At 50.9% G+C, this 25,356-nt stretch overlaps 1 protein-coding gene across 1 annotated transcript; it reads right to left on the minus strand.

The window, feature by feature from the left end:
- Window positions 1-19,352: 19,352 nt before the first annotated feature.
- Window positions 19,353-24,793, minus strand: HSP90AA1 (heat shock protein 90kDa alpha family class A member 1). Its single transcript, XM_006766621.2, has 10 exons — window positions 24,491-24,793; window positions 24,035-24,401; window positions 23,566-23,699; window positions 22,653-22,973; window positions 22,330-22,495; window positions 21,770-21,960; window positions 21,515-21,662; window positions 21,029-21,297; window positions 20,409-20,742; window positions 19,353-20,128 (listed from the first exon to the last, which is right to left on the minus strand). Exons 1-10 carry the CDS (start codon window positions 24,650-24,652, stop codon window positions 20,019-20,021), a joined length of 2,202 nt encoding a protein of 733 aa, XP_006766684.1. The 5' UTR covers window positions 24,653-24,793; the 3' UTR covers window positions 19,353-20,018.
- Window positions 24,794-25,356: the final 563 nt, after the last annotated feature.

Raw genomic sequence — 25,356 nt, forward strand, 5'->3', positions numbered from 1 at the left:
CCCGGCTCCCGCCTCTTCTGTCTCAGCACCACCTCGGGCACTGAGCTCTGCTGCGGCTGCTGAACTACAAGCCGGGGTGGGAACCCCTCGGGACACCGAGCAGCCAGGTGTCCTGGATCAATAACCGATACCTGAGCCCGGCCAGCGCACACGCCCAGGTGGCGGGCTTGATCACCAGTGTGGGGCATGCAGGGGCAGCCGATCAGTGATTCCCTCTCCCTTCCTCTCTGAAGTCAATAAAAATAAATAACCGATACCTTAGCTTGTGTAGCCCCTCGGGGGGGAGCGGGTGCCCAGGCGCTCATCCGGCTCTGCCACCCGTTCCGTCTCCCAGCGCCTCATTCCCGCAGATCCTAGGGGGCGGCGAGGAGAGGCGGCTGGCAGTCTGAGTGCTGCTCCTGTTCAGGGGACGTGAGGGCGGCGTAGGGGGTGTGGCCTCCCTTCCGGAACAGGCTGTGACCTTCCGGTCCCTGCGAGAGTTCCCAGGGTTGAGGGGTGAGGCCCCAGCAGAGTGAGGGTCCCGACCCTTCAGCCCACCCCACTTCACCCCACTTACGGGCGAGGGTCCGAGCACAGAAGCTGATGTGGCGCCAGGTGAGGGTCCAGAACAGGAGAGGAACTCGCCGTGATCCAGAGGCCCGACAGGGCGGAGGACTTGGCTGCAGCAACTCGGCTACCGGCCACCCAGCCACCCCTGAGACACCATCCCCCACCTCAGCCCCGCAGGTCCAGGGTCCCAGCTCCCGCTGAGGACTGCCCAGGAGGAGTGCCCACAGCACCCACGGCCTCCCAACCCCACGCCCGAGGTGACACCACCAGGGCAGGGCCTCCTCCAGCCTTGCCCCACCCAGCCCCTCGCTGACTCAGGACCTAATCTCTGGGACCACCACTGGCCCTGCCCCTGAGGGTCCAGCTGGACAGTGGCCACAGCCCTACCTGTTCTCACTGGCTGAGCTGGCAGGAGGGGGACCTGAGGGGCCAGGGGGCACATGACAGCACCCGCCCGAGAAACCAGCTCCACCACACAGGCCACCAGCCCAGGCTGCCCTGGAGAAGCGACTCCCAGGGCCCAGGCGCCAAAGGACACGCAGCCCTGTCCTCGGGGGACCCTTTATTGGCACTGGGAACAGCGTGGTCCCGGGGCTGCGGGCAGCGGCCACGGCAGAGGGCTCGGAGGGGGCTCGGAGGGTGTGCGGTCGTTGCCTGCGAGGAATGAAACACTGTCAATCGGGGAAGCACGAGAGCTGCCGCCCTGCTGTGCTCAGATGTCACTGCCCTGGGACCATGCTCGCCCGAATGAGCCAAAGCCGGCCCTCAGCCAGGCTGGGCGGCTCAGCGGTTGAGCCTCGACCTAGGAACCCAGAGGCCATGATCCGATTCCCAGTCAGGGCACATGCCCAGGTTGCAGGCCCAATCCCCAGTAGGAAGTGTGCGGGAGGCAGCCGATCAAGGATTCTCTCTCATCATTCATGTTGCTTTCTCTCTCTCTCCCTCTCCCTTCCTCTCTGAAGTCAATCAAAATACACTTTTTAAATGTTTGCCCAAAAAATAAAAATAAAAAAGCCATCTACTCAGATGTCCCTGGAGCGGCACAGGTGAGAGAGCGGAATCAGATGGGGCTGTGTTGCTCCTCCAACAGCGGGAGCTCCGCCCGGGTCCCGCCCACGGTCGCCCGCCGCCACCCCGACCCCCGCTCACCTGGGTCTAGGCCGCATACTGCTTCCTCCTCTTCCTCTTCTCGGGCTCCGGCAGCAGAAGCTCCAGTTTCCTCTTGGACAGTGAGAGCTTGGGCACCTTGTCCTTCTCACTCGTGAGTCTGGGTGGCGGCCGTGACACTCTGGCCTTGCCCTGCAGGCGCCGACCAGTCTCGGGGGGCTCCCCGGCAGGGAGGAGGGGCCCCCAGTCTTCCTCCGTCATTTCGGCAGGTTGCATGTCCACATCGTTGTCCCCCGGGGGCGCGGGAGCCCCGCCGGTGGCTTTCACGGCTGGGCTTTCCGAAGAGAGGGGGTCTCGGGAGTGGACTTCGGGGCTCCCGGGCGTGGGTGTATGCGCAGGCCCGTGGCTGGTCACGTCACCTGGAGAGCAGTCCTTGAAGCCACAGGCCAGGTGGGCGGGGGTGTCCTCCAAACCCGCGTGAGGATCTAAAAACTGACGCCAAAGCCCCTGAGCCCCTCCCAGCAGCGGGCAGTGCAGCCTCTGGCCTACAGTCATGCTTCCCTCACCGATGCCGGCAAAGTTGGCGTGACCTGCCTCCCAAATAGATCCTTTAAACTGCCTCAGTCACATGGCACCCAACGCGCCTGAGGCACCACTTATGGGGCGCGGCTACAGTGTTACGGCCAGGATCAAGCCTCGGACTAATGAAAGGACAGGGACCTCTCATTGCCACGTGCAAGTCCCAGCTGGAGGGCAGGGCCCACCCAGCACAATTATAGCCAACGACTGGTTATAAGCTTGAACCTATGGTCCGAACCCGTGCCTTGTGCTAGAGTTCAGGTGCATATAGTTGAGTGAGGTTGAAACTCACGAGAACGCTCTAAACGACGTGATCACACCCCTACTTTGCCTCGTGGCATCTGCTATAAAATAAAGACACGGCTTGTGGGCGCTGTCATCTCCTCATCAGGGAGCAGCGTCCCACCGAGACAGCTTTCATTCTCTTATCTGTCTTTCCTTAATCCTTTCCCCAGCCCAACCTCCCCTCCTTCCTACACACACACACACACACCCCACTCAGTTTACCTTTGGCCGCAACAACCACTTGCTAGGCCCCCGGCCAGGCAGAGCCCTGTGATGAAAGCTCTCGTCCAGCGCTGGGTCAGGCCCCTGCTGCCTCCATCCACGGGGCTGGCCTACCACCAGGGGGCCTGAGCCCATCCCCTCCCAACATCCCCTCCAAGGCAGAGTCCCTGGTGCAGGACAAACTCGGCCCTTCCTGCGCCCTGACCAGGCCTGCACAGACCCCCTCGCTGCCCACCGCCCTGGCACAGTGGCTGAGAGAAGCTGAAATGAGCCCTCAGGTCCAACTGCTCCCATTTTGGAAGGCGCCGTGGTCTGTTCTCCACGCCCCTGGGCAGCACCTGCGAGCCGCAGGGTGGGCCGCAGAGCAGGCGCCACCCCCACGCCACCCCCGGGGCCGCCACCACGGCCAAAGGCTTTGGAGCTTTTTGGACATCTAGTAGCAGCCCTCCTCACCCCTGACCTTTGGAATTCATTTTAATTGAGAATTTTGAAATTGATGAATTGTAAGCTGACACTTGTCAACTGTCCAGACAAAAATACTTCGAGTCTTTTTTCCTTAAAATTTTTTTGAAAGAGTAAAAATAATTTAAATATCAGAATGAAGTTTTTCCTAAAATATGTCACCAGCACCGCCAGCAAGCAGGCGGAAGGCTGCTCCCTAGGTCAGCTGGCAAGGCCGGCCCTGGGCTTGCCCTGGGGACTGGGGTTTCAGGACGGCTCCTGCATCCCCAACATAAGAGGGGCTGCTGGCAGCCCTGGCCAGGTGGCTCAGCTGGTTAGAGCATCCTCCCGAAACGCCAAGGTTGTGGGCTTGGTCCCCGGCCAGGGCACATACAAGTCAACCGATGAACGCATAAACAAGCGCAACAATAAATTGATGTTTTTCTCTCCCCACTTCCTCTCTCTCTCTCTCTCAAATTAATAAAAAATTAAAAATAAATAAAATTTAAGAGTGGCTGCCAGCTCATGGTCGAACGTACCTCTCTCCAGATACCTTCCACGAAGTCCACGTGGCTCTTCCTGTGACTGACCTGGGGCAAAGGGTTGAACAATCCTTCCAATCAAGGGAAGCAGGCGGCTGCTGAATGTTCAAAGGCAAGAGCACGGGTGCCCGCTGCCCGCGCCCACGGTCTCTGCCAGGGGCGGGGACTGGCAAGGAGGAGCCGGAGCAGGGGCAGCAGAGCCCTTAGAGGTTTGGCTGAGGGACTGAAACGCAAATTTGGGCCTCCCCGGACCAGAACCAGGAGCGCAGGAGACAGGCCTGGCGGTGACCACCCACCTGCGAGCGCATTGGGAAGAGCAAGAACGCCCCGGGGACCCGCCAGGACGGCTGCACTCGCTCGGGGACAACCAGGCGTCCACCAACCCTTCCCTGCGGACGCAGATGCTGCGGTCCGGACGCAGCCAGGCCTTGCTCGGCAGACGTTCTAGAACCCTCCCCAGCAAACCCATGCTGCGGGGAAAAGCAACTCTTCCGCTTTGTTCTTAATCAAAAGACAGGCTCCCTAAGGACAGGGATGTGAACACCTGACTCGGGGAAGAGAAAAGACCTGGAAGGATGATGCCAAGCACCTGTGTCTCAGGCGGCCGGGCCCAGGGCAGGGTTCCTGGTCTCGGGCACACAGGGTCCCCCGGCCCATCCCCGGGAGAGGGAAAGGCCGCGCGGGAAGCACCTTGAGGCGATGAAGCGCGTTCCTCTGCCTCCTGCGGAGGCCAGCCCTGGTGCTGGTGGCACTGAACGCGGCCCGGATGCAGCTGGGGCGGCTGGACCTCACACTGGCCATGGTCCGGGCAGTGATGCGCTGTTCACTTCACTGACACCCGGTGCATGGGGACAGAGCACAGGTCAGGGTCACAAGGTGGGTGAAGCGCTGACCGCACAAGGACGAGGGGACTTTCTGCAAGTAGGAAACCTTCCTGTCTGTGGTGGTGGTCGCTCCACGGGGCACATTTGCCAAAGGTCAGAGCCGTGGGCCCAAAGGGTGACCGTCACCGTAAGGTGTACATCGGTCGGACAAATGTAGCTTTCAAAAATTTTTTAGTCAAAAGAAAACCCACAGGCAGCTGGTGGCCTGGGAAACTCCACACGCATTAACATGGAAAGTTCTAGAACACTGCCGTGCAGCGGGGACCACCTTCCAGCCCAAATGGCCTCCCTGCTTTGCTTAAAAGATAAAGAAATTTAAGCCCAGGCTGGGGACTGACTCGGCTAATGTGACATAAACTCAGAGCTTTTCCTAGAAAGTTTGAAGTTGTTAAAAAAAAAATTTTTTTTAATATGGAACATTGATGAATTCGCGTCACCCTCACACAGCCGCCATGCTAATCTTCTCTGTATCATCCAATTTTTTTTTAGTGTATATGCTACTGAAGCAAGCACAAAAAAACAAAAACAAACAAACAAAAAAACACTATACCCCAAAGAACAGAGAAAACATCCACTCTAAACACACACACACCGCCCGGCCGGCGTGGCTCAGTGGTTGAGCATTGACCTGTGAACCAGGAGATCATGGTTCGATTCCTTGGTCAGGGCACATGCCCAGTTGCGGGCTCGATCCCCAGTGGGGGGCGTGCAGGAGGCACTGGATCAATGATTCTCTCTCATCACTGATGTTTCTAGCTCTGTCCCTTTCCCTTCCTCTCTGAAATTAATAAAAATAAATGAAACAAAACAAAAATAAAATAAAAACAAACCAAGAGAAGAAGAGACTACCCACCTCTGTGGATTTCATGTCACGGTTTCCGCAAGGATCCGGGAGGCTCCGCTAGGCCTGCGGGAAAGTGCCCGTCGCTAAAGTGCCCACATGCCCAGGTTGTGGGCTTTCAACCTTTTCCATCTCATGGCACATAAACTAATTACTAAAATTCTGCGGCACACCAAAAATAGATATATTTTTTGCCGATCTGACCAAAAAAAGCTATGATTTTGATTCGTTCATACCAGACAGCTATTGATGTGTTGGCTGTTATCATTTTTTTAATTTGACAATCGAGGGGAAAAGAGGTCAGTGCCCCTGGCTACACAGTCAGGCACTGCCTGTTGTAAAATCCTCCCGGCAGGGGGCCAGGGAGCGGGGTGGGGCGGGGCCCAGGCACACCCCTCCCGTGCTGGGTGGCTGCAGCTGTGCTGTTGGTTGGGTTGGAGGCCAGTCCTGCCTCCTGCCGCAGAGCTAGTCTGGGCTGGTGTCGCCCTGGGCAGGTCAGGGTTCTGGGAAGAGCAGTGATGGCTAATTAAAACTTCAACTCAGGAGGCCCTTTTGGGCGGGGGATTGCTTTAGTCAGGTCCCTTGGGGCGAGCCCCTGATTGGGCCTCTGGGCCACAGTAATGATGCCAGCTCCCCACGCAGAGGGTAACAGCGAGGAGGGAGGGGAAAGGGGGGAGGAAACAGGTTGGCAAAAAAAAATAAGTCCCTCCACTTGTGACTTGGGAGTCCCCAGGTTGTCACTTAATTGCTGTGCAACTTTGGATTAGTTCCCGGGCTTCTCTGAGCCTCCATTTCCTCACTGAGAAATGGAGATAATAAAAACGCCAGCCCTGGAGGGTAGCTGTGAAAAGGTACGCATGAGCCTGGACAGTGTGGCTTAGCGGCTGACTGTCGACCCAGGAAACCAGGGGTCATGGTTTGATTCCTGGTCAAGGCACACGCCCAGGTTGTGGGCTTGATCCACAGTAAGGGGTGTGCAGGAGACAGCTGATCAGTGAGTGATTCTCTCTCATCATTGATGGTTCTCTCTCTCTCCCCCTCTCATAAAAAATCAATTAAAACAAAATATATTTTTTAAAGTATGCATGAAAAGTACCTAGCACAATGCCTGGCTCAGAAGTAGGGGTTCGTGCCTGGCTGGTGTGGCTCAGTGGTTGAGCATCTCGACCCAGGAACCAAGAGGTCATGGTTGGATTCCTGATCCAGGCACATGCCTGGGTTGTGGGCTGGATCCCCAGTAGGGGGCGTGCAGGAGGCAGCTGATGAATAATTCTCTCTCATCATTGATGTTTCCATCCCTCCCTCTCTTTCCTCTCTGAAATCAATAAAAACATATTTTTTAAAAAAACTGGGGATTTTAAAAAATCCTCATGGCACTCCGGTTGAAGATCGCTGCCCTAAGGCACCCTCACTGTGTGTAATACACATCTGCAGTTTATTTTTTTATCTTTATTTTTGTTCTTCTCTCTCTTTTAAACTATATCTTTATTGATTTCAGGGGGAAGGGAGAGAGAGCCTCTTTCCGCGCTGTCCTCTTTGGGAAGCCGGCGCCCTGCAGCCACACCAGGAGCAGGGAGGCCTCCTGAGGGAGCGGGACCTCATCCTCTCCACAGCGGGGACTCGCATGTACCTGGCTGTTGGGCCCCGACCCAAGACAGCGTTATTTCCTTCCTTCTGCTTTGGCTGGGACTTGCTCTGTTGGCCCCCACGTCTCTCTAACAGCCAGGCTGACGTAACCGGGACCCCCAAGGGGCACGTGTGTGCAGGCTTAGTCCTCCCCCCAGGCCGAGTTCAGGCAAAAGCACCAAGAGGTGAAGTTACAAACAGCAGAGGAGCCTGACCCCCCGGGTTCGGCCCCAAGTCAGCACCAACCCCACGTTTTCTAGACCAGGGGGTGGGCACCAGGTTAAAGGACTTCGTACCCAGTTTTCAACCAAAGGCATCCCGCACACCCGGTTAGAACGACTGTTCAGCCCTGGCCGGGTAGCTCAGGTGGTTGAGCGTCATTCCACACACCAAAAGGTTGGGGGCTCCATTCCCAGTCAGGCTCATACCCAGGTTTCAGGTTTAATTCCTGGTCAGGCCGCATATGGGAGGAACTGATTGATGTTTCTCTCTTGTCCTCTCTCTAAACATATCCTTGGGTGACGGTCAAAAATAAACCAAACTGTTCAATCACACACAGTAAGCACACGAGGCCCCACCCCTGCTATGCCCGGCGCCCCCGTGCCTGCTCTGGGGACCACGCTGGCTTGTGCTCCAGCAGAAAGTCCTCAATCCCAAGGGGCTGCAGCTGCTTCTCCGGCCCCCACAGCCCAAGGCCATGGCCCAAGGGGCTGAGGTTCCAGGTGAGCACCTAAGGCTGATGAGGGAGGCACGAAACGGAGGCCGGGGATTGTCGGTCCTGGGGCTGGAGCACGTTACACGGTTCTCTTCCACTGTATGTTTGAAATGCTCCATGAAGAGTTTAGAAGTCACCACCTCAGCCCGTAAGCCACCAAATGTCTACCTTCAAGCCAGTTCCGTCCATGAAGCTCTAACCCGAGTGCCACTGCCCTCATCGGCACCGGCACAGGTGCACGTGTGAGCACATGCATGCACACACACGCGCGCGCACACAGACATGTGAACACAGTGCACACACACATGTCATCCGGCCCCAAGGCTCCACCCACCACCTCGGAGGACCCAGTTGTCATCTCCCAGCTCCTCACCCCCGACCCACTGGGGTCTCTAGTAGGTTCTCCAACAGCAGAGTCCTGGCACAGACTCTCCCGCGGGGCCTCGGGGGGGCCCCCCAACACCTGGACCTCAGACGCTGGCCTCCAGGCCTGGAGAGGGAATCTCTGTGGTCTGAAGCCACCCAGCTGGTGGTCATCCCTCAGGGCAGCCTCAGAAAGGAACGCGCCCCAAGTCCAGGGCTGGTCCTCTGAGAAAAGGGACACGATCTTAAAGAATCCTGTTCCTTTCGTTTGAACGGCAAAGAACAGATCGCGGCGCCGTTTGCTTTGTGAGAATGGGAGACCCGCCAGTCTGGGCTGGAGGCTGGAATCTGACATTTAAGCACCAAGGGTGGCAAAAGGCCAGGCTGGACGCAAAATCAATGTTGGTTGCCTGAACTCAGTGTTGGCCGCCAGAATTTCAACCATTTAAAGTGACACTATTTCCAATATGTGGGGAGAAATACCCCAACTGATAGGAAACACAGAAAAAAATGTTATATTTTTAAAGGTATCATCCCCCAATGTTATATTTGAGCTTTAGACAGTAAAAAACAAACAAAAACAGAAGCAACCCTAGCCACCCACCCTCCCAACCTGGGAAACAGTCATTGTCAGACTGACCTCACAGGAGGGGCCAGTGTGGCTCAGTGGTTGAATGTCGACCTACAAACCAGGAGGTCAGGGTTCGATTCCCGGTCAGGGCACATCCCTGGATTGCGGGCTCAAGGAGGCAGCCAATCAATGATTCTCTCTCATCATTGATGTTTCTATCTCTCTATCCCTCTCTCTTCCTCTCTGAAATCAATAAAAATATATTTAAAGATAAAATAAGTAAAAGTGTATTTTTAAAAAACCATTTTTTAAAGAAGTCACAACCTGGTAACCTTAAGTTTTAAAATAGGAAAGTTAGGGAGCAGCAAGCCAACTTCCGGCCAGTCCTTGGTTGTGCCCCTTCCGGGCCCCGCCCCTGTCCACCCTGACTCCCAGCTTCAGGCAGCTGTGGTTCTGGAGGCGGAGGATGAACAGCCCAAAAGCAAAACGGAAATGGAAGGCAGAAGCGTGCACTGTCGCTCATCATCTGGCGTCTTGTGCCGGTTCAGTGTGCCAGATGGCAAGGGTCGATGTGAACTTGACACATGTTTAAATGAAGGTGAACATTGGGTACATTTCCCTAATGATGCCTTTTAAACTCCACTTTGCAAATAGAATGTTTAACGCATTAGACAAACACTGGGTAACAGCAAAAACAATTTTTTAAAAATAACAGACTGAACGCCTCCAAACAGCCCAAATCCCCAGGGACCAGGCGGCCTCCTCCATCCGGGAGGGGGTGGCCCAGGCCTGAGAGCCCATAGCTCCGCCTGGGACCTGCCCCGCCTCCACCCCTGGAGCCAGGCCCAGGGTGGGTGTTCCTGAGGGAACACGCCAGCTCCCCAAAGAGCCGCCTCTTAGGTTCCTACCTGGAGTGCGGGAGCCTCCAAGGGCAGGGGCTACAAACAGGAGGTGCAGGTGGAGTCCAGAGAGCCCGCTGCCCAGAGCAGGGGAGTCGGGGGAGCGCCGCCGGCCTGAGGACGAAGGGAGGCATCAGAGCAGACACAAAGCGTCTTTGGAGAAAGGCGGCTTAGAAGCTCCTCTCAGAACCGACAACAGAAGAAAACAGGCCGAGCCGCCTCTGTCAGAGAGAACGCTGCCCAGGCCCCACCCGCTCAGGAAGAGACCTGTGGGCCGCGGAGCTCACAGCAGGTTGCCTCTGGGCTGGCCACCGTGCTGAACTCAACTTTGCATTTTCACTTTAAAGGAAAACCACATTTAAACATTTCTCTTAGCCCAGCCGGCGTGGCTCGGTGGTTGAGGGTCGACCCAGGAACCAGGAGGTCTCGGTTCCATTCCCAGTCAGGACACATGCCCGGGTTGCAGACTCCATCCCCAGTAGGGGGCGTATAGGAGGCAGCCAATCAATGATTCTCTCCCATTACTGATGTTTCTCTCTCTCTTCCTCTTCCTTCTTCTCTGAAATCAATAAAAATATATTTAGCCCTGACTGGTTTGGCTCAGTGGATAAAGTTTCAGTCTACAAACTGAAGGGTCCTGGGTTTGATTCCAGTCAAGGGCACAAGCCTGGATTGTGGGCTCGATCCCCGGTGGGCAGCGTGCAGGAGGCAGCCAATCAATGGTTCTCTCCCATCATTGATGTTTCTATCTCTCTCTCCCTCTCCCTTCCTCTCTGAAATAAATAAATTTTTTTCTCTTAACATTCAACAATTGACCAACGGTTCTGGTGCAAGAACAGATGTGCTTTCCTTGCAGGAAATGTGTGCTGAGGGATCTCAAACTCCTCTTCCCCACGGTGGCCTCGAAGAGGACGCGCTTTGCCAGGGAGACGTGGGCGGTCCCGACAAGACCCGTCCTTTCGCAGGACTTTTCATCAGCACCTTCTACCCCCTGAAACTCAGACCTGCTTCCAATAGCCGACCCCTTTCCTGGACCAGGAACTGGGAGAGCAGGGAGCTTGTGAGGACGGCGTTCCCGAGGAGACACAGACACACACACACACCACACACACATACACACATACATACACACACACACCACACACACACACACATACATACACCACAGAGATACACACACACCACACATACACACACACACCACAGAGATACACACACACCACACATACACATACACACCACAGAGATACACACACCACACATACACATACACACCACACGCACAGTCATGCACACACAGACACACATACAGACACATACCATGCATACATACACACAGAGAGGCATACACACAAAGACATATACATACACATATGTACACACACAGACACATCCCACAGACACACAAAGACACGCACACACACACTTGTCCTTCACACACACTTGTAACAAGAACCCACCCTGATGTGAACACCTTCATCATCTCCACATCCAAGGGGCCAGGGGCCGCGCTCAGGAAATATTCACGTGTGAGCCCCTAAGGCAGCGGTTCTCAACCTGTGGGTCGCGACCCCTTTGGCGGTCGAACAACCCTTTCACAGGGGTCGCCTAAGACCATCCTGCATATCAGATGTTTACATGACGATTCATAACAGCAGCAACATGACAGTTATGAAGTAGCAACGAAAAAAATTTTATGGTTGGGTCACAACATGAAGAAATGTATGTAAAGGGCCAGAAGGTTGAGAACCACTGCCCTAAGAGGAGGTCGGGACTGAACATGACCCCTGGCCTAACTGCGGACGGACGCTCCACTTGAGGATGGGAACACACTCATTGGCAAGGCTGACTCTTCAGGGGGACAGCAAGGCCCGGATTGTGGTGCTCAAATCACAGGTTCTTTTCTCCCTTCTGTTTTCCCCAGTGTTGATTTTTAAGATGAACGTCTTCAAATCATACTTGGTATTATTCTGACCAGACACATTTTTGTACAATTATTCTGAGATATAACAAATTAAAAAGACTTGACAGTGAATTTTCCCCCAGTTCCGCACTCTCCTGTCCCTGTGCCACTGAAAAAAACAAGGTCAAAATTTGTAAGTCGTGTTCCAGACAACGTGGGCCACGCTTCAGAGGGGAAAACCCGCTGAGCTTCGGCCGGCTAGTCGTACCTGGTATTTGTGGGCTGACCTCTCCGCAGCGCCTGGGCTCCTCGCAGAATCCATCAGCTCACAGAGGCCTACACCCGAGAGAGAGGAAACCCCGTGTGGCGGGAGGCGGCCACAGGACACCTGAGCACAGCGCCGCAGGGAATTCATTTCTTGTTTCAAAGCCCTTTGCTCTAGACCAGTGGTTCTCAACCTTGGCTGCACATTAGAATCACCTGGGAATCTTTTTAAAATCCTGATTTCTGGGCCTCATCCTCCGGAAATTCTGCTTCTTTGTGATGGGGTGGGGCCACAACATTAGTAACAAAGAAACGGAATTCTGGAGGATGCGGCCCAGAAATCAGGATTTTAAAAAGATTCCCATGTGATTCTAACGTGCAGCCAAGGTTGAGAACCACTGCTGTAGAGGAAACCATGGGATACACTAATATTTTGGAGAAATCCGGAGTAGCTTCGCCAGCAGATGCTAATTAACCGCCCTGAGCCCCAGGTGCCAGGAGTTCTGCTGCGGGTTTGGAGGGCGGGTGGGGAGGCCACGCCGCCCAGCACAGGCTGGCTGCCGAGGGCAAAGCAGGGGCAGCCCGAGGCCCCCGCTCCCCATCTCCCTGGGCAGAGCCGGCCCGGCCACCCCGTGTGGGAAGTCGGCTGGGAATGCGCTTCCTCCATCCCTCACTCCTCACACCTGTCACATCGGCCCCCACTTCACACCAGGGTCTCTGAGGCAGGGACCCCAAGGACAGAGGGTGGGGACCATCCTCACTCCTCACTGCTCCCGGCAGGCACTCCCCTCCCGGGGCGGGGGGCAGTGGGGTGTGGTGGCGATGTCCTCACTCTCAAAGGGCAGAAATGTCCCCACGGGGTGGGACTGGGCGGCCTAGGACCCCTTCTTTCTGGAGGAGGCACCCCTCTCCTATCCTGGCAGGCGCCCCCCGCGGGGCCAGCAGCCCTGCAAAAGGCGCCCCAGGTGGCAGCACTTCGCGGGGGCGGGCGCACGTGGCCCGAGCACCTGTCCCCGCACCTGTCGGAGCCTGAGCTGGGCCGCAGCTTCCCGGCCCTTCAACCTCCCGGGGCGGCAAGGCCCTGGGGCGCGAGGGTGACTCCGAATAGGGGTGCCGTCTCTCAAGTTGGGGCCACCAGAGTCCGCTTAGGCGCTGTTACTCAAGTTGGGGGCCCCGGCGACGCTTATTGAGAGCAGCGGGGGCCGGATGCAGGGTGGGGTGCGTGGGGCGGGCCGTCACCGCACCTACCTTCTGCACCGCGTGTCCATTTTGTGCCCCGAGTGAACGTTCCTGAGTCAGGAAGGAAGGTCATGCAGGCCAGACCCTGTGTGACGCCACAGGCGTCTCCATGGCAACGAGGTCCGGCCCGCACCCTCGGGAGGGCGGAGTCCCTCCTGCCGCTTTGCTGGTCCCTCCGCAAAGCTCCAGATCCTTCCTCCCGCCGGCCCAGCCGTCGGTGCTCCACGCGGGGCCAGCGAGGCCTTTTTAGGACCTAATTTTCCCACAAAACCTTGAGCGACTCCCTTGTGCCCTGGGCGGTCCCAGTCGTTTCCCTGGGCCCCGCGCTCGCCTCCTGAGAACCGGCCCATTTCTCCTAAACCGGGAAGGCTCCTCTCCCCTCCTCTCCCCCTATCTACAGCTCTGACCTCGGCCAGAGATGCGCCCTGCACCCCGCCTCCATCCCCGCCAGCTTAACCTTATTGGCTTAGTTTGACACCTCCTCCGGGAAGCCTTCCGTGGCTTCCAAATCCCGGTTTGAAGCCGCTTCTCCGTGCGCCCCCTGCAGGCCAGCCCAGCCTCTCCAGAGCTGCCTGTTGATTCTACGCGGCTCTTGAGACTGAGCATCTCAGGGATGTCCACGCTCCTCCACCTCCCACACAGTCACTGCTCAGCGATATGTTTTGAATGAATGATGAACTGGCGAATTAAAGATGCCACATACAATGTTAGCTGCTCGGTCACATTATTATTATTATATTTTATTGATTTTTTACAGAGAGGAAAGGAGAGGGATAGAGAGCTAGAAACATCGATCAGCTGCCTCCTGCACGCCCCCTACTGGGGATGTGCCCGCAACCAAGGTACATGCCCTTGACTGGATTCGAACCTGGGACCCTTGACTCCGCAGGCCGAAGCTTTATCCACTGAGTCAAACCCGTCAGGGCGGTCACATTAATTTTTTTTAATATATTTTATTGATTTTTTACAGAGAGGAAGGGAGAGAGATAGTTAGAAACATCGATGAGAGAGAGACATCGATCAGCCGCCTCCTGCACATCTCCTACTGGGGATGTGCCCGCAACCCAGGTACATGCCCTTGACCGGAATCGAACCTGGGACCTTTCAGTCTGCAGGCCGACGCTCTATCCACTGAGCCAAACCGGTTTCGGCAGGGCGGTCACATTATTATTACCACTTTTTGAAGTCAGGAAGTGTGGCTCCTCCAACTTTGTTTTCAAGATTGTTTGGTTCTTCTGGGTCCCTTGCGTTTCCATGTGAATTTTAGAATCAGCTTGTCAATTTCTGAAAAATGTGTCAGCAGGGATTTTGATAAGGATTGTGTTGAATCTGTAGATCACCTTAGGGAGTATTGCCATCTTAACCATATTCTGTCTTTCAATCCTTGAGCATGGAATGGCTTTTCCTCCAGCGGTTCTCAACCTGTGGGTCGCGACCCCTTTGGCAGTCAAACAACCCTTTCACAGGGGTCGCCTAAGACCATCCTGCATATCAGATATTTACATTACAATTCATAACAGTAGCAACATTACAGTTAAGAAGTAGCAACGAAAATAATTTTATGACTGGGTCACAACATGAGGAACTGTATTAAAAGGGCCAGAAAGGCCCTGACCAGTTTGGCTCAGTGGATAGAGCTTTGGCCTGCGGACTGAAGGGTCCCAGGTTTGATTCCTGTCAAGGGCATTACCTTGGTTTCGGGCACAACCCCAATAAGGGGCGTGCAGGAGGCAGCTGATCCATGTTTCTCTCTCATCTATGTTTCTCTCTATTCCTCTCCTTTCCTCTCTGTAAAATATCAATAAAATATATTTTAAAAAAATAAAAATAAAGGGCCAGAAGGTTGAGAACCATTGCTTTATTAGATCTTCTTTTAACGCATTTTTGTGGCTTTTAGAGCATGAGTCACACATTTCTTTTGTTAAATTTCTAAGTATTTTTTATGCTATTGTAAAAATAGAACTGTTTTCTTAATTTTATTTTTGAATTGTTCCTTGTTAGTGTATAGAAATACAACTGATTTTTAAAAAATATGTTTTAATTGATTTTAGAGGAAGGAAGAGGGAGAGATAGAAACATCGATGATGAGAGAGAAACATCAATCGGCTGCCTCCTGCACGCCCCCTACTGGGGATTGAGCCTGCAACCCAGGCATATGCCCTGACTGGGAATCAAACCAGTGACCTGTTGGTGCATGGAATGATGCTCAATCCACTGAGCACCACTAGCTGGGCAGTACAACTGATTTTTAAATATTGATCTTGTATCCTGCAACCTTATTGAACTTGTTCTAATAGAGATGTGTGTGTGTGTGTGTGGGGGGGGGGTCCTTATGATTTTCTCTATACAAGATCATGTCATCCACAAATAGAGATACTTTTTACTCCTTCCTGTCCAATCAGGGTGCCTTCTTTTCCTTTCGCTTGACTAATGGCCCTGGCTCCAACCTCCAGTGCAGTGTTGAGTAGAACTGGCGAGAATGAACATCCTTAGTCTGACTTGTGCATTTCATCGTACAAGTACCTGGTGTGTGTCTGAGTTACAAAGATGTGCTAAGGAACAGATGAAACCATGTGACAACATCGAGGAGGCACTTCAGAGAGCCAGGAGGGGTTTCAGGGGCTGTGTCTCCATCCATTCAGCCATGTAACAAGCGGGGAGCTGATCTATTGATTCTTTTTCATTCTGACTTGTTAGGGTTGCTGTTTTTCTGACCTGGAATTTAAAAAACAACGGTGCTTCCTTTTGGACCCGTTCCAGCTCTAGAACATGCATTGGTCACGTGTTGAGGCCCTAGTGTACTTTCACAAGATGATGTGTGTTTTGAGCAGGCCGACACCCTCTGTGGAGATCTGCTCAGCTGGCTGGTTCTGCATATCACCATGGAATCTTTGTTCAGGCTTTAACGCTGCTATTTATACGCCGTGACTCACTGCGAGCCCTGCTTCCTGGAACGTTCTTCCTAGGGAGGTGAAGTGATGTTCCTTCCTACAGGGAGTCATCTGGAATCACACTTTCAAAGGTTGGAGCAGATCGTGAAGGCTTAGAAAAGGGAACATAAGCTTCCCAAATTACACAAAGTTATTTAAGCAAATTGCCATCCCCGGAGGAAGGTGGAAACACAACAGTTATATATACCAGTTATTCATTCAATTCCACAAATAAGTCCCAGGTGCACTGGGCCGGCGTGTCTGCCTTCATGGGGACAGGCAGCAGGGAGGCAAGAGAGACCTAACATGAATCACCCCAGGACAATTGTGAGAAATGCCACAAAGGGGAGGCTACAGGGGCTTTTCTGAAGAAAAGGACTGGTAAACTGAGGCCAGACAATGGGAGGATTTAGCCTGGTCCTAGGGGGCATGAGGCCCATCACAGGCAAGTTACTGCTTAATGAGTAGATTTCTGTTTGGGATATGAAAAAGTGCTGGAAATAGGCCCTGGCCGGGTGGCTCAGTTGGTTAGAGTATCATCCCAATACACCAAGGCTGTGGGTTTGATCCCCAGTCAGGACACAAGCAAGAAGCAGCCAATGAATGCATGAATAAGTGGAACAACAAATGGATCTTTCTCTCTCTCCTCCCCCCTTTCCCCTCTTTCTCTCAGATCCATTTTTTTTTAAAAAAGTTCTGGAAATAGATACTGATGGCTGCACAACATTTTAAATGTAGTTAATGCCACTGAACTGTACACTTAAAATGGTAAGATGTGTTTACCTGGGGCTAATGTTCAAGACACAGTGATTTCCACCCTCCATCTTTCTCTCATCAGACCATCCACATGTTCCTTCCCAAGACTGAGCCCTCCAGGCTCTCCGCCCTGGCGATGCCCTCCCCCTCCTCGTCCTGGAGGCTCCCACTCCCTTGTTGAAATGAGGTCAGCTTCCTGTCCCCAGCCGGCTCCTCCCAGGAGCTAGCCCACACCTGGCCCTCCTTGCTGTCCTTATACCTCTGCTGGGGTCCTCAGGGCCTCATTGCGGCTGCCATCGCTGTTTGGCTCCGCCCCCTTCCCCAGTGCCGCCGTTTTCGTGTGGCCCACCTAACTGAACTGGGTGGTTCTCAGTTGGGTGTCCCCTAAAAGTAGTCTAGAAAACTTCCTGGCGGAGTGAGACTTAGACTGGGGCTTGCAGGATGTTACACTCTAGGACAGCGGTTCTCAACCCGTGGGTCGCGACCCCTTTGGCGGTTGAACGACCCTTCACAGGGGTCACCTAAGACCATCCTGCATATCAGATATTTACATAACAATTCATAACAGTAGCAACATTACAGTTATGAAGTAGCAACGAAAATAATTTTATGGTTGGGTCACAACATGAGGAACTGTATTTAAAGGGCCAGAAGGTTGAGAACCACTGATTTAGGACCTTATCTGTGACAGAAGTGAACCTGAGTAAAGTGACCTCATAGGACGCCAGGGAGGAAAGGTCCCACCGGAGGTGAGTCTTTGGAAGTAATGGCTATCCATTAGTGAGCACTTGGTCATGCCAGGCGGCTGCTAAGCCCACTTACCTAGAAAATGGCAGAGCAGCCTTGAAGGTACTGTCTCATTTACAAATGAGGAAAGAGGAAGGGGTCCAGCGACTTGACTTGCTCAGGGTCACTTTTGAATGGCAGTAGTCTGCTTCCTACACCTTTGCTTTTCTTTTTTTCATTTTTTATTAGGCACAGTACACCATTATCCACCCATTTTAAGCTCTATGGATTTTAATATATACACCCACGCAATCATTATTTAAAGTTTTTGGACACTTTCAAATGTTCCCTCTTGCCCCTCGACAATCCCACTAGGCCTTCTGGCCCCTTTCTGATGCACTTTTGCTTTTTCTAGAATTATATGAAATCAAGTTGAAGGTAGCTTTTTATGACCGGCTCATTTAATGCTTTTCAGGAGAACCCTGATCTTAACACTATTGAGTTTCCAACACAGAACTGGTATTTGTTTACCTAGGTCTCTAATTTTTCTTCTGTCCAGGTGTTGCAAAGCCTTTTTGTAAAATTTATTTCAATTTAGTATGCTACTGTGAATGAACACTTAAAGATTTAACGATTGTTGCTAACACAAATTCAAATGGTTTTTGTATATTGCTCTATCCTAGGACTTTGCTAAATTCAGGTACTAGTTCTGACCATTTTTGTGAATAAATTTACCTTTTCCAGTCTGTGCCGCTGCTTTCTCAGCACTCATTACCCCCCTCCAGGGCAGGATGGGGCTGACAGGTGTGAGTCACATTGGGTTTTAAAGCAGCAGGTGAGACTCCTGGTGGTGTGTATGCCCGTTGGGCTGAGCGACCCTGTGGGTGGTCCCATCTCCAGCCCAGGGGGCCCAGGGGTTCCTGGGGACAGTTCCAGAGACAACACTTGCCTACTTGCCATAAATCTCTCAGGGCAGGGTCAGTTAGTCCTCAGTTGGCAGATACCCTCAAGTGCCTGCTGCTTTGATTTGAATTCAGTCTTGAACATTCTTAGAAGCCATTGTAACCTCCCTGTTGCACTAGCCCCAGCAAGTACACCCACTTCCTCCAGCTGGTAACCTCTCAGTAAGCACAACAGCAGAAAGACTATGGGCTGTGGAGTTAAATGTGGGCTGAAGTACTGACACCTCAAGTAATTCCTAAGAACTTCTGCCGCAGAGGACTTTAAGGAGTAAATGCGATTAGTGTTCACGAGGCCACTAAGAACCTACGAGCACTAGGGCACTGGCTTTTCCCAGGGTATGGAATCCCACACTCCTTTCCCCATTAGTTATGAACACTCTTAAAGGTGGTCTACAAACCCGAATCCTGCATGGACCTACCACCAAGTTTTCTAAAAACAATCAACTTCAGGACTGGAAGACTAATTTAGCTATCGCTGTCCCAGAAGGGACCCCATTGTTTCCTTTGAGACCAATGATCGCGCTCTTCCTACTGATACCAGCAGCTCAGCCACCTAGACACACCTCTTACCTGAGGCTCAATAAAGCAACAGAAAAAACAAAGCAAGGTATCGGGGGTGACAGTAAGTAGATTTAGAAAAGAACTTGGAGACACTAAGGCCAAGGTTTAAAGGGGCACTATTTAGACTGCAATGTTTCAGAAATGCCACCAACATGCAGCTTGGACATACCAGCCCTGATGTAGAACGCTCGATTAAAGACTGTATTAGACAGATGGGGAGGGCATGCTACCTGATGACACCCTGAAACCTGGGTCCCTGGGAAGTCGCAGAAAGACTTGGGGTGATCAATGTGAACCATCTATTGTTTTCTCCACTTGTCTAGGCAAGATTTGTGTATACCCAGTGCTGTTACATCAGCAACAGCGCCCAAATAAGACACTCTGACATAACTTTTCTTTTTAATTTGTATTTGCCATAACCTTTTAAAGCAGAATGTGACGAGAGCACTGCACTTCTATTCACAAAACTTGCTCTGAGTTACTTTCAAACGGCTTTACAACATATGCCTAGGTAGCTTATATTTCTGCTATGCTACACAATCCTTTAGAGACAAACCCTATGGACAGTTACTACCATCCTGTTGGTCAGCTTAGCATACTAACTTCTAGAGGCCGTACTAGTACATGCAGTTAACTACAGGGGATGTCAGGCTGAAAAAGTAGATCTTAGGGGATGAAGGTTGTTTTAACCACGCATCTCAGAACACTTGAGCAACAAAGATTTGGTCTACTTAGGAACCTGCTTGAGAGAAACACTTCAGACCACAAAGCTAATGAACATTAGGCTACACGTATCTTACAACAAAGATAAACCCATTCTGTTAACAGGCCAACATGGAACTAGGAAAGAAAACAAGCCCGGCTTCAGTGCCTGAAGTATCACAGTCTCACACGTAGAGGGGAAAGGAACCCGGTCTTCCCTTTAAGTAGTTGCCATGCCATACATATTTTTAAAATGTTAACAAAAATAAAGAAAAAAGTCCTTGAAAATATATTATCCAAGGGAATGAAGGTAAAGAACTGAACACGTGTGCAGGTGTCCTGCAGGGGAGCTTAGTCTACTTCCTCCATGCGGGAGGTGTCATCGTCTCCTTCCAGGGGCGGCATCTCTTCGGTCACAGCAGCAGTGCTCTCGTCAGCAGTGGGGTCATCTTCATCGATACCTTTTTCGAAATAAAAGCCATGTATTAGATTTCTTAAAACCAACTCATTAGCCTAATACTACTGCTGGCTTATAACTGCTCCCAACGCTAAGCAATTATAGGGTATTTGAGTCTCAGTTCCATTTTTTAGCCTTTATGGAGTAGGGACCTATTTATCCACCCCTTCAACACGTTACTTTAGTTTCTCAAGTGGCATGACATAATCCCAATTGTGCTCAAGTAGCTAAGTTACCCGCCTAGTAGTCACGGGGCAAGTCTCTTTCCGACAACACAGGCTTACCAAGACCAAGTTTGATCATCCTGTAGATCCTGTTAGCGTGTGTCTGGGGGTCTTCCAGACTGAAGCCAGAGGACAGGAGTGCGGTCTCATAGAGCAGGATGACCAGATCCTTCACAGACTTGTCATTCTTGTCTGCCTCCGCCTTCTGCCTTAAGGTCTCGATGATGGAATGGTCTGGGTTTATCTCCAGGTGTTTCTTTGCTGCCATGTAACCCATTGTTGAGTTGTCTCTCAGGGCCTGAGCCTTCATGATTCTCTCCATGTTTGCTGTCCAGCCATATGTGCTTGTGACAATGCAGCATGGGGATGTCACCAATCGGTTTGATACGACCACCTGTAATCAAAGTACTAAGCATTAAGTTGTAGCTAAGATTACTACAACTCCTCAGCACCTATGTTAGCTTCATCGTGAAGTGAAATCTAAGGACTCTAACAAGTACTGAGGAATCAGAAATATGATGTACTTGCAAACTTGGATATCCCACTGAATGGAAAGGCTAACGTTTTCTATCCTAAGTTTGCAAGTACATTGTATGGCTTAACATGGGGTGGGGGGTGGGGATCTAACACCACTTCCAGGAAGTGTCAAAAATTAGCAAATGTAGGTAGAAGAAACACACCTTTTCTACTTTTTTCTCCAAGATGTCTTTCATGATTTTGCACAGGTTTTCAAACTTGGTTTTTTTCTCTTCCTGCTTCTTTTTCTCTTCTTCATCTTCTGGAAGTTCCAAGCCCTCTTTGGTGACTGACACTAAGGTCTTCCCCTCAAACTCCTTCAGCTGCTGCACACAGTACTCATCAATAGGCTCGATCATATAGATCACTTCTAGGCCGTGCTTCCGAAGACGCTCCACGAAGGCTGAGTTAGCGACCTGGTCCTTGGTCTCCCCTGTACAGAAGAATTACTTTTAGACCTTTCACAAGGGGTCATCTGCTTTGGCTCTTCTTACCTAGTCAGATCTGACCACCACAGATATGGCCAGCTCAGTTAACTACCTTGCCGAGATCAACACCTACTAATGTACAGAGAGCCACACAGGTAGAAAACACCCAGTCCCTGTGAGGTTCCAAGCACCGTGGGGGACATGAACACTACCGTCCATTACCTGTGATGTAGTAGATGTGCTTCTGGTTCTCCTTCATTCTTGTGCAGTAGTCCTTGAGGGAGACCATCTCATCACCAGAAGCAGATGTGTAGTATCTTAAGAGCTCAGAGAGCTTCTTCCGGTTTTGAGAATCTTCATGAATTCCAAGCTGAAAGATAACATTAGCTTTAGAAAAACTTTCTGCATTAAAACAAAATTTAAAATTTGAGAAGCCAGTTTCATTATTACTAATGCTCCAATGTGTTTATAACCAACCTTAATATTTTTAGAGAACTGCTCATAAAACTTTTTGTAGTTCTCCTTATCTTCTGCCAGTTCAGTGAAGAGTTCTAAGCATTTTTTGACCAAATTCTTTCTGATCACTTTCAAAATTTTGCTTTGTTGCAACATCTCCCGGGAAATATTTAGAGGGAGATCCTCAGAGTCCACCACACCTCTAATGAAGTCTGAAAGAATATAAAGACTAAAGTCACTCTAAGGACAAAAATCAACCAAATACGAGCAAGCCCCCAAAACCAAAGATGAATTATGCCCCCCCCCACCCCCCCACGTGCTTAAATTAAGAATTACTTTAACCAGTGACAGTGGTCATTCCTCATACCCAACTCTACTTACTCAGGTATTCAGGGATCAGCTCCTCACAGTTATCCATGATGAAAACTCTGCGAACATACAACTTAATGTTGTTCTTTTTCTTTCTGTTTTCAAACAGGTCAAACGGAGCACGTCTTGGGACAAAAAGAAGGGCACGTGCTTAAATTAAGAATTACTTTAACCAGTGACAGTGGTCATTCTTCATACCCAACTCTACTTACTCAGGTATTCAGGGATCAGCTCCTCACAGTTATCCATGATGAAAACTCTGCGAACATACAACTTAATGTTGTTCTTTTTCTTTCTGTTTTCAAACAGGTCAAACGGAGCACGTCTTGGGACAAAAAGAAGGGCTCTGAATTCCAACTGTCCTTCAACTGAAAAATGCTGTAATAAAACACACACTAAGTCATAATCAGTGGATGAACACTAGCCGTTCCCTAACTCACAGCACTGTGGGAGAAGGGCTGGGATGAGAAAATTTAACTACTTCAGACAGAACCTGCAGGGCAGGCTGGCCTGGCCACACTCGGCAGTCACTCACCTTCACTGCCAAGTGATCCTCCCAGTCATTGGTCAGGCTCTTGTAGAATTCCCCATATTCTTCATTAGTAATGTCATCAGGATTTCTGGTCCAAATTGGCTTTGTTTTGTTCAGTTCTTCTTGATCAATGTACTTCTCCTTGATCTTCTTTTTCTTCTTCTTGTCACCATCCTTCTTTTCTTCTTCCTCTTCGTCAGAACCAACATCTTCGATTTCAGGCTTGTCTTCGGACTCCTTTTCTTCTTTTTCCTTCTCTTCCTCTTTCTCTTCCTTTTCTTCGGCCTCATCATCACTGACTTCTTTATCACGTTCCTTCTCCACCTGCAAAAAAAAAACAGTCACATTCTAGAATGAAAAAATTAACTAAATGAAGATAAAGACTCTATACCAAAGCCTAAATTAGCTAAGAAACATTAACTAAGAAAACTTCTCATGAATTACTTGATGTTTTTAACTACATACTAGAGGCCTGATGCAAGAAATTCGCACAAGAGCAGGCCTTCTTAGAATGTTTTGTGTACCATTTGATTCTTTTGTGTGCGTGTGGCAGTTTTTAAGTTATTAATTTTTAAAATCAGCACTTTTTAATGGAAACAACATGACCAAGAACCTGTCACAGGATTTTGAGACCCATTAAAATTAAGTTTAATGAGAAGAAAAAAAAGAGTAGGCCTTCCTTCCCCCGGGATGCTAATTAGACTGGATGTCCTGCTAGAGGAGCCCCCCTCGTAGCAGGACATCCGGTCTAATTAGCATATTAGCTTTTATTATTATAAGGAGCCCTGGGGTACCTTGGCAGTTAATAACTTCAGACTAGTCCAATAACTACTGGAAGTTTGGGTCTTTGCCTTACAAATCTTAAAGGACCAAACATTTTAATTCAGTCGCTTTGGTTATTTACATAAAAACTTACAAAGAGAGTAATGGGGTAGCCAATAAATTGAGAGTGTTTCTTCACGATCTCTTTGATCCTTCTCTCCTCCAAGTACTCCGTCTGGTCCTCTTTCAGGTGCAGAATAACCTTTGTTCCACGCCCCATGGGTTCCCCTGGAAGAGAAGCAGGGAAAACAATTCAATTCCAATCTCAATGGCCAAATCAGGGTAAAAAACCTACAAGCTATTCAGCTCTCATCGGCCATACCTAACACTTTTTAAACCAATTTACAAAGCAAGCTTTACTGTTCCTGGATGGAGTCAGTCCCACCAGCAGTTAACTGCCTCGCCCAAGATAACCTCCATGTCAGGCTATTACACTATTGCTGCTCACCAGGCTCGCTCCCCAACGTCACGCAAATTCCACAGCCTCTTTGGGGTCCACTGCCCACGCACCCCTACCTCCTGGCCACTGGCTTACCCAGCAAATTACTCCATCAGGTGCCTACCTACGTCAGTCCTAACGGTGAAGGATCCTCCTGCAGAGGACTCCCAGGCATACTGCTCATCATCGTTGTGTTTGGTGATCACAGTCACTTTCTCAGCAACCAGATAGGCTGAATAGAACCCGACACCAAACTGGCCAATCATGGAGATATCTGCACCAGCCTGCAAGGCTTCCATGAACGCTTTGGTCCCGGACTTGGCGATGGTACCCAGGTTATTGATCAAATCGGCCTTGGTCATTCCGATTCCGGTATCCACAATAGTGAGGGTTCGGTCTTGCTTGTTGGGAATGAGATTGATGTGCAGCTCTTTCCCAGAGTCTAGTTTACTGGGATCTGTCAAGCTTTCGTATCTGATCTTGTCCAGAGCCTAGCAAGAAAAAAACACACACATTGTTAAAACACAAGAGCCTCAGATGGTGAAACCAAAACCCAACTGTGCAGGAAAAGGCGACTTACATCGGATGAGTTTGAAATAAGCTCCCTCAGGAAGATCTCCTTATTCGAGTAGAAAGTGTTGATGATCAGTGACATCAACTGGGCAATTTCTGCCTGGAAGGCGAACGTCTCCACTTCCTCCTCCTCCATCGGTTGGTCGTGGGTCTGGGTTTCCTCCGGCATCTGCAAAGGACCCCGGCAGCCCGTTGGGACCGCGCGCAGCAGCACGTCCACAGCAGCGCTGCGGCCCCAACCGCGGCCGCCCCGTGTGTTTAGGGCTTCATTTCAGGGACAAGCGAGACTGCGGGGGACACGCAGACAGGAGGCTGCCGACAAAGGGATGACCTCATTCCGGGCCGCGCCGCTCACAGGGGCGCGCGCCACCCGAGCCCAAGTCGCTTTGCAGGCCGCCCTTGCTCCTCACTGGAGGCCTCCGCAGCCTAGATATCCCTCCTGACACCATATATGGGTGTCAGACCAGCCCAGTCTATGCTTCCACCCCTTCTACCAGTCTCAATGTGCTTTCTTCTTTATTTCTCTAATTGTAGGACTTCCATTCAGCCAGATTTCAGGCACTTTTGAATGATGGTTGTTCTCTATTTTAGTTGTTATTTTGATGTGGGAGGCGGCAAGTACTGGTGTTTACCTACACTGCCATCTTCAGCTCTATCTACTTCTTAACACTTTACATTTTTTTCTTATTTCTCACATACTTAAGGTTAAAAAATTATTTGTTGATTTAATTATTTTAATATAATGTCAAAGGAGGAGTCCATTCTTCAAGATGTTTTTTAAAGGATATTGACAAACATGAAGGGTTGCCAGTAGCCAATTTTCTTAAAAATCAATATCTTATAACTTGATATATAATAATTTTAAGTAACCCA

This window comes from Myotis davidii, unplaced genomic scaffold (genome assembly GCF_000327345.1).
Source record: "Myotis davidii unplaced genomic scaffold, ASM32734v1 scaffold60, whole genome shotgun sequence".
Lineage (NCBI taxonomy): Eukaryota > Metazoa > Chordata > Mammalia > Chiroptera > Vespertilionidae > Myotis > Myotis davidii.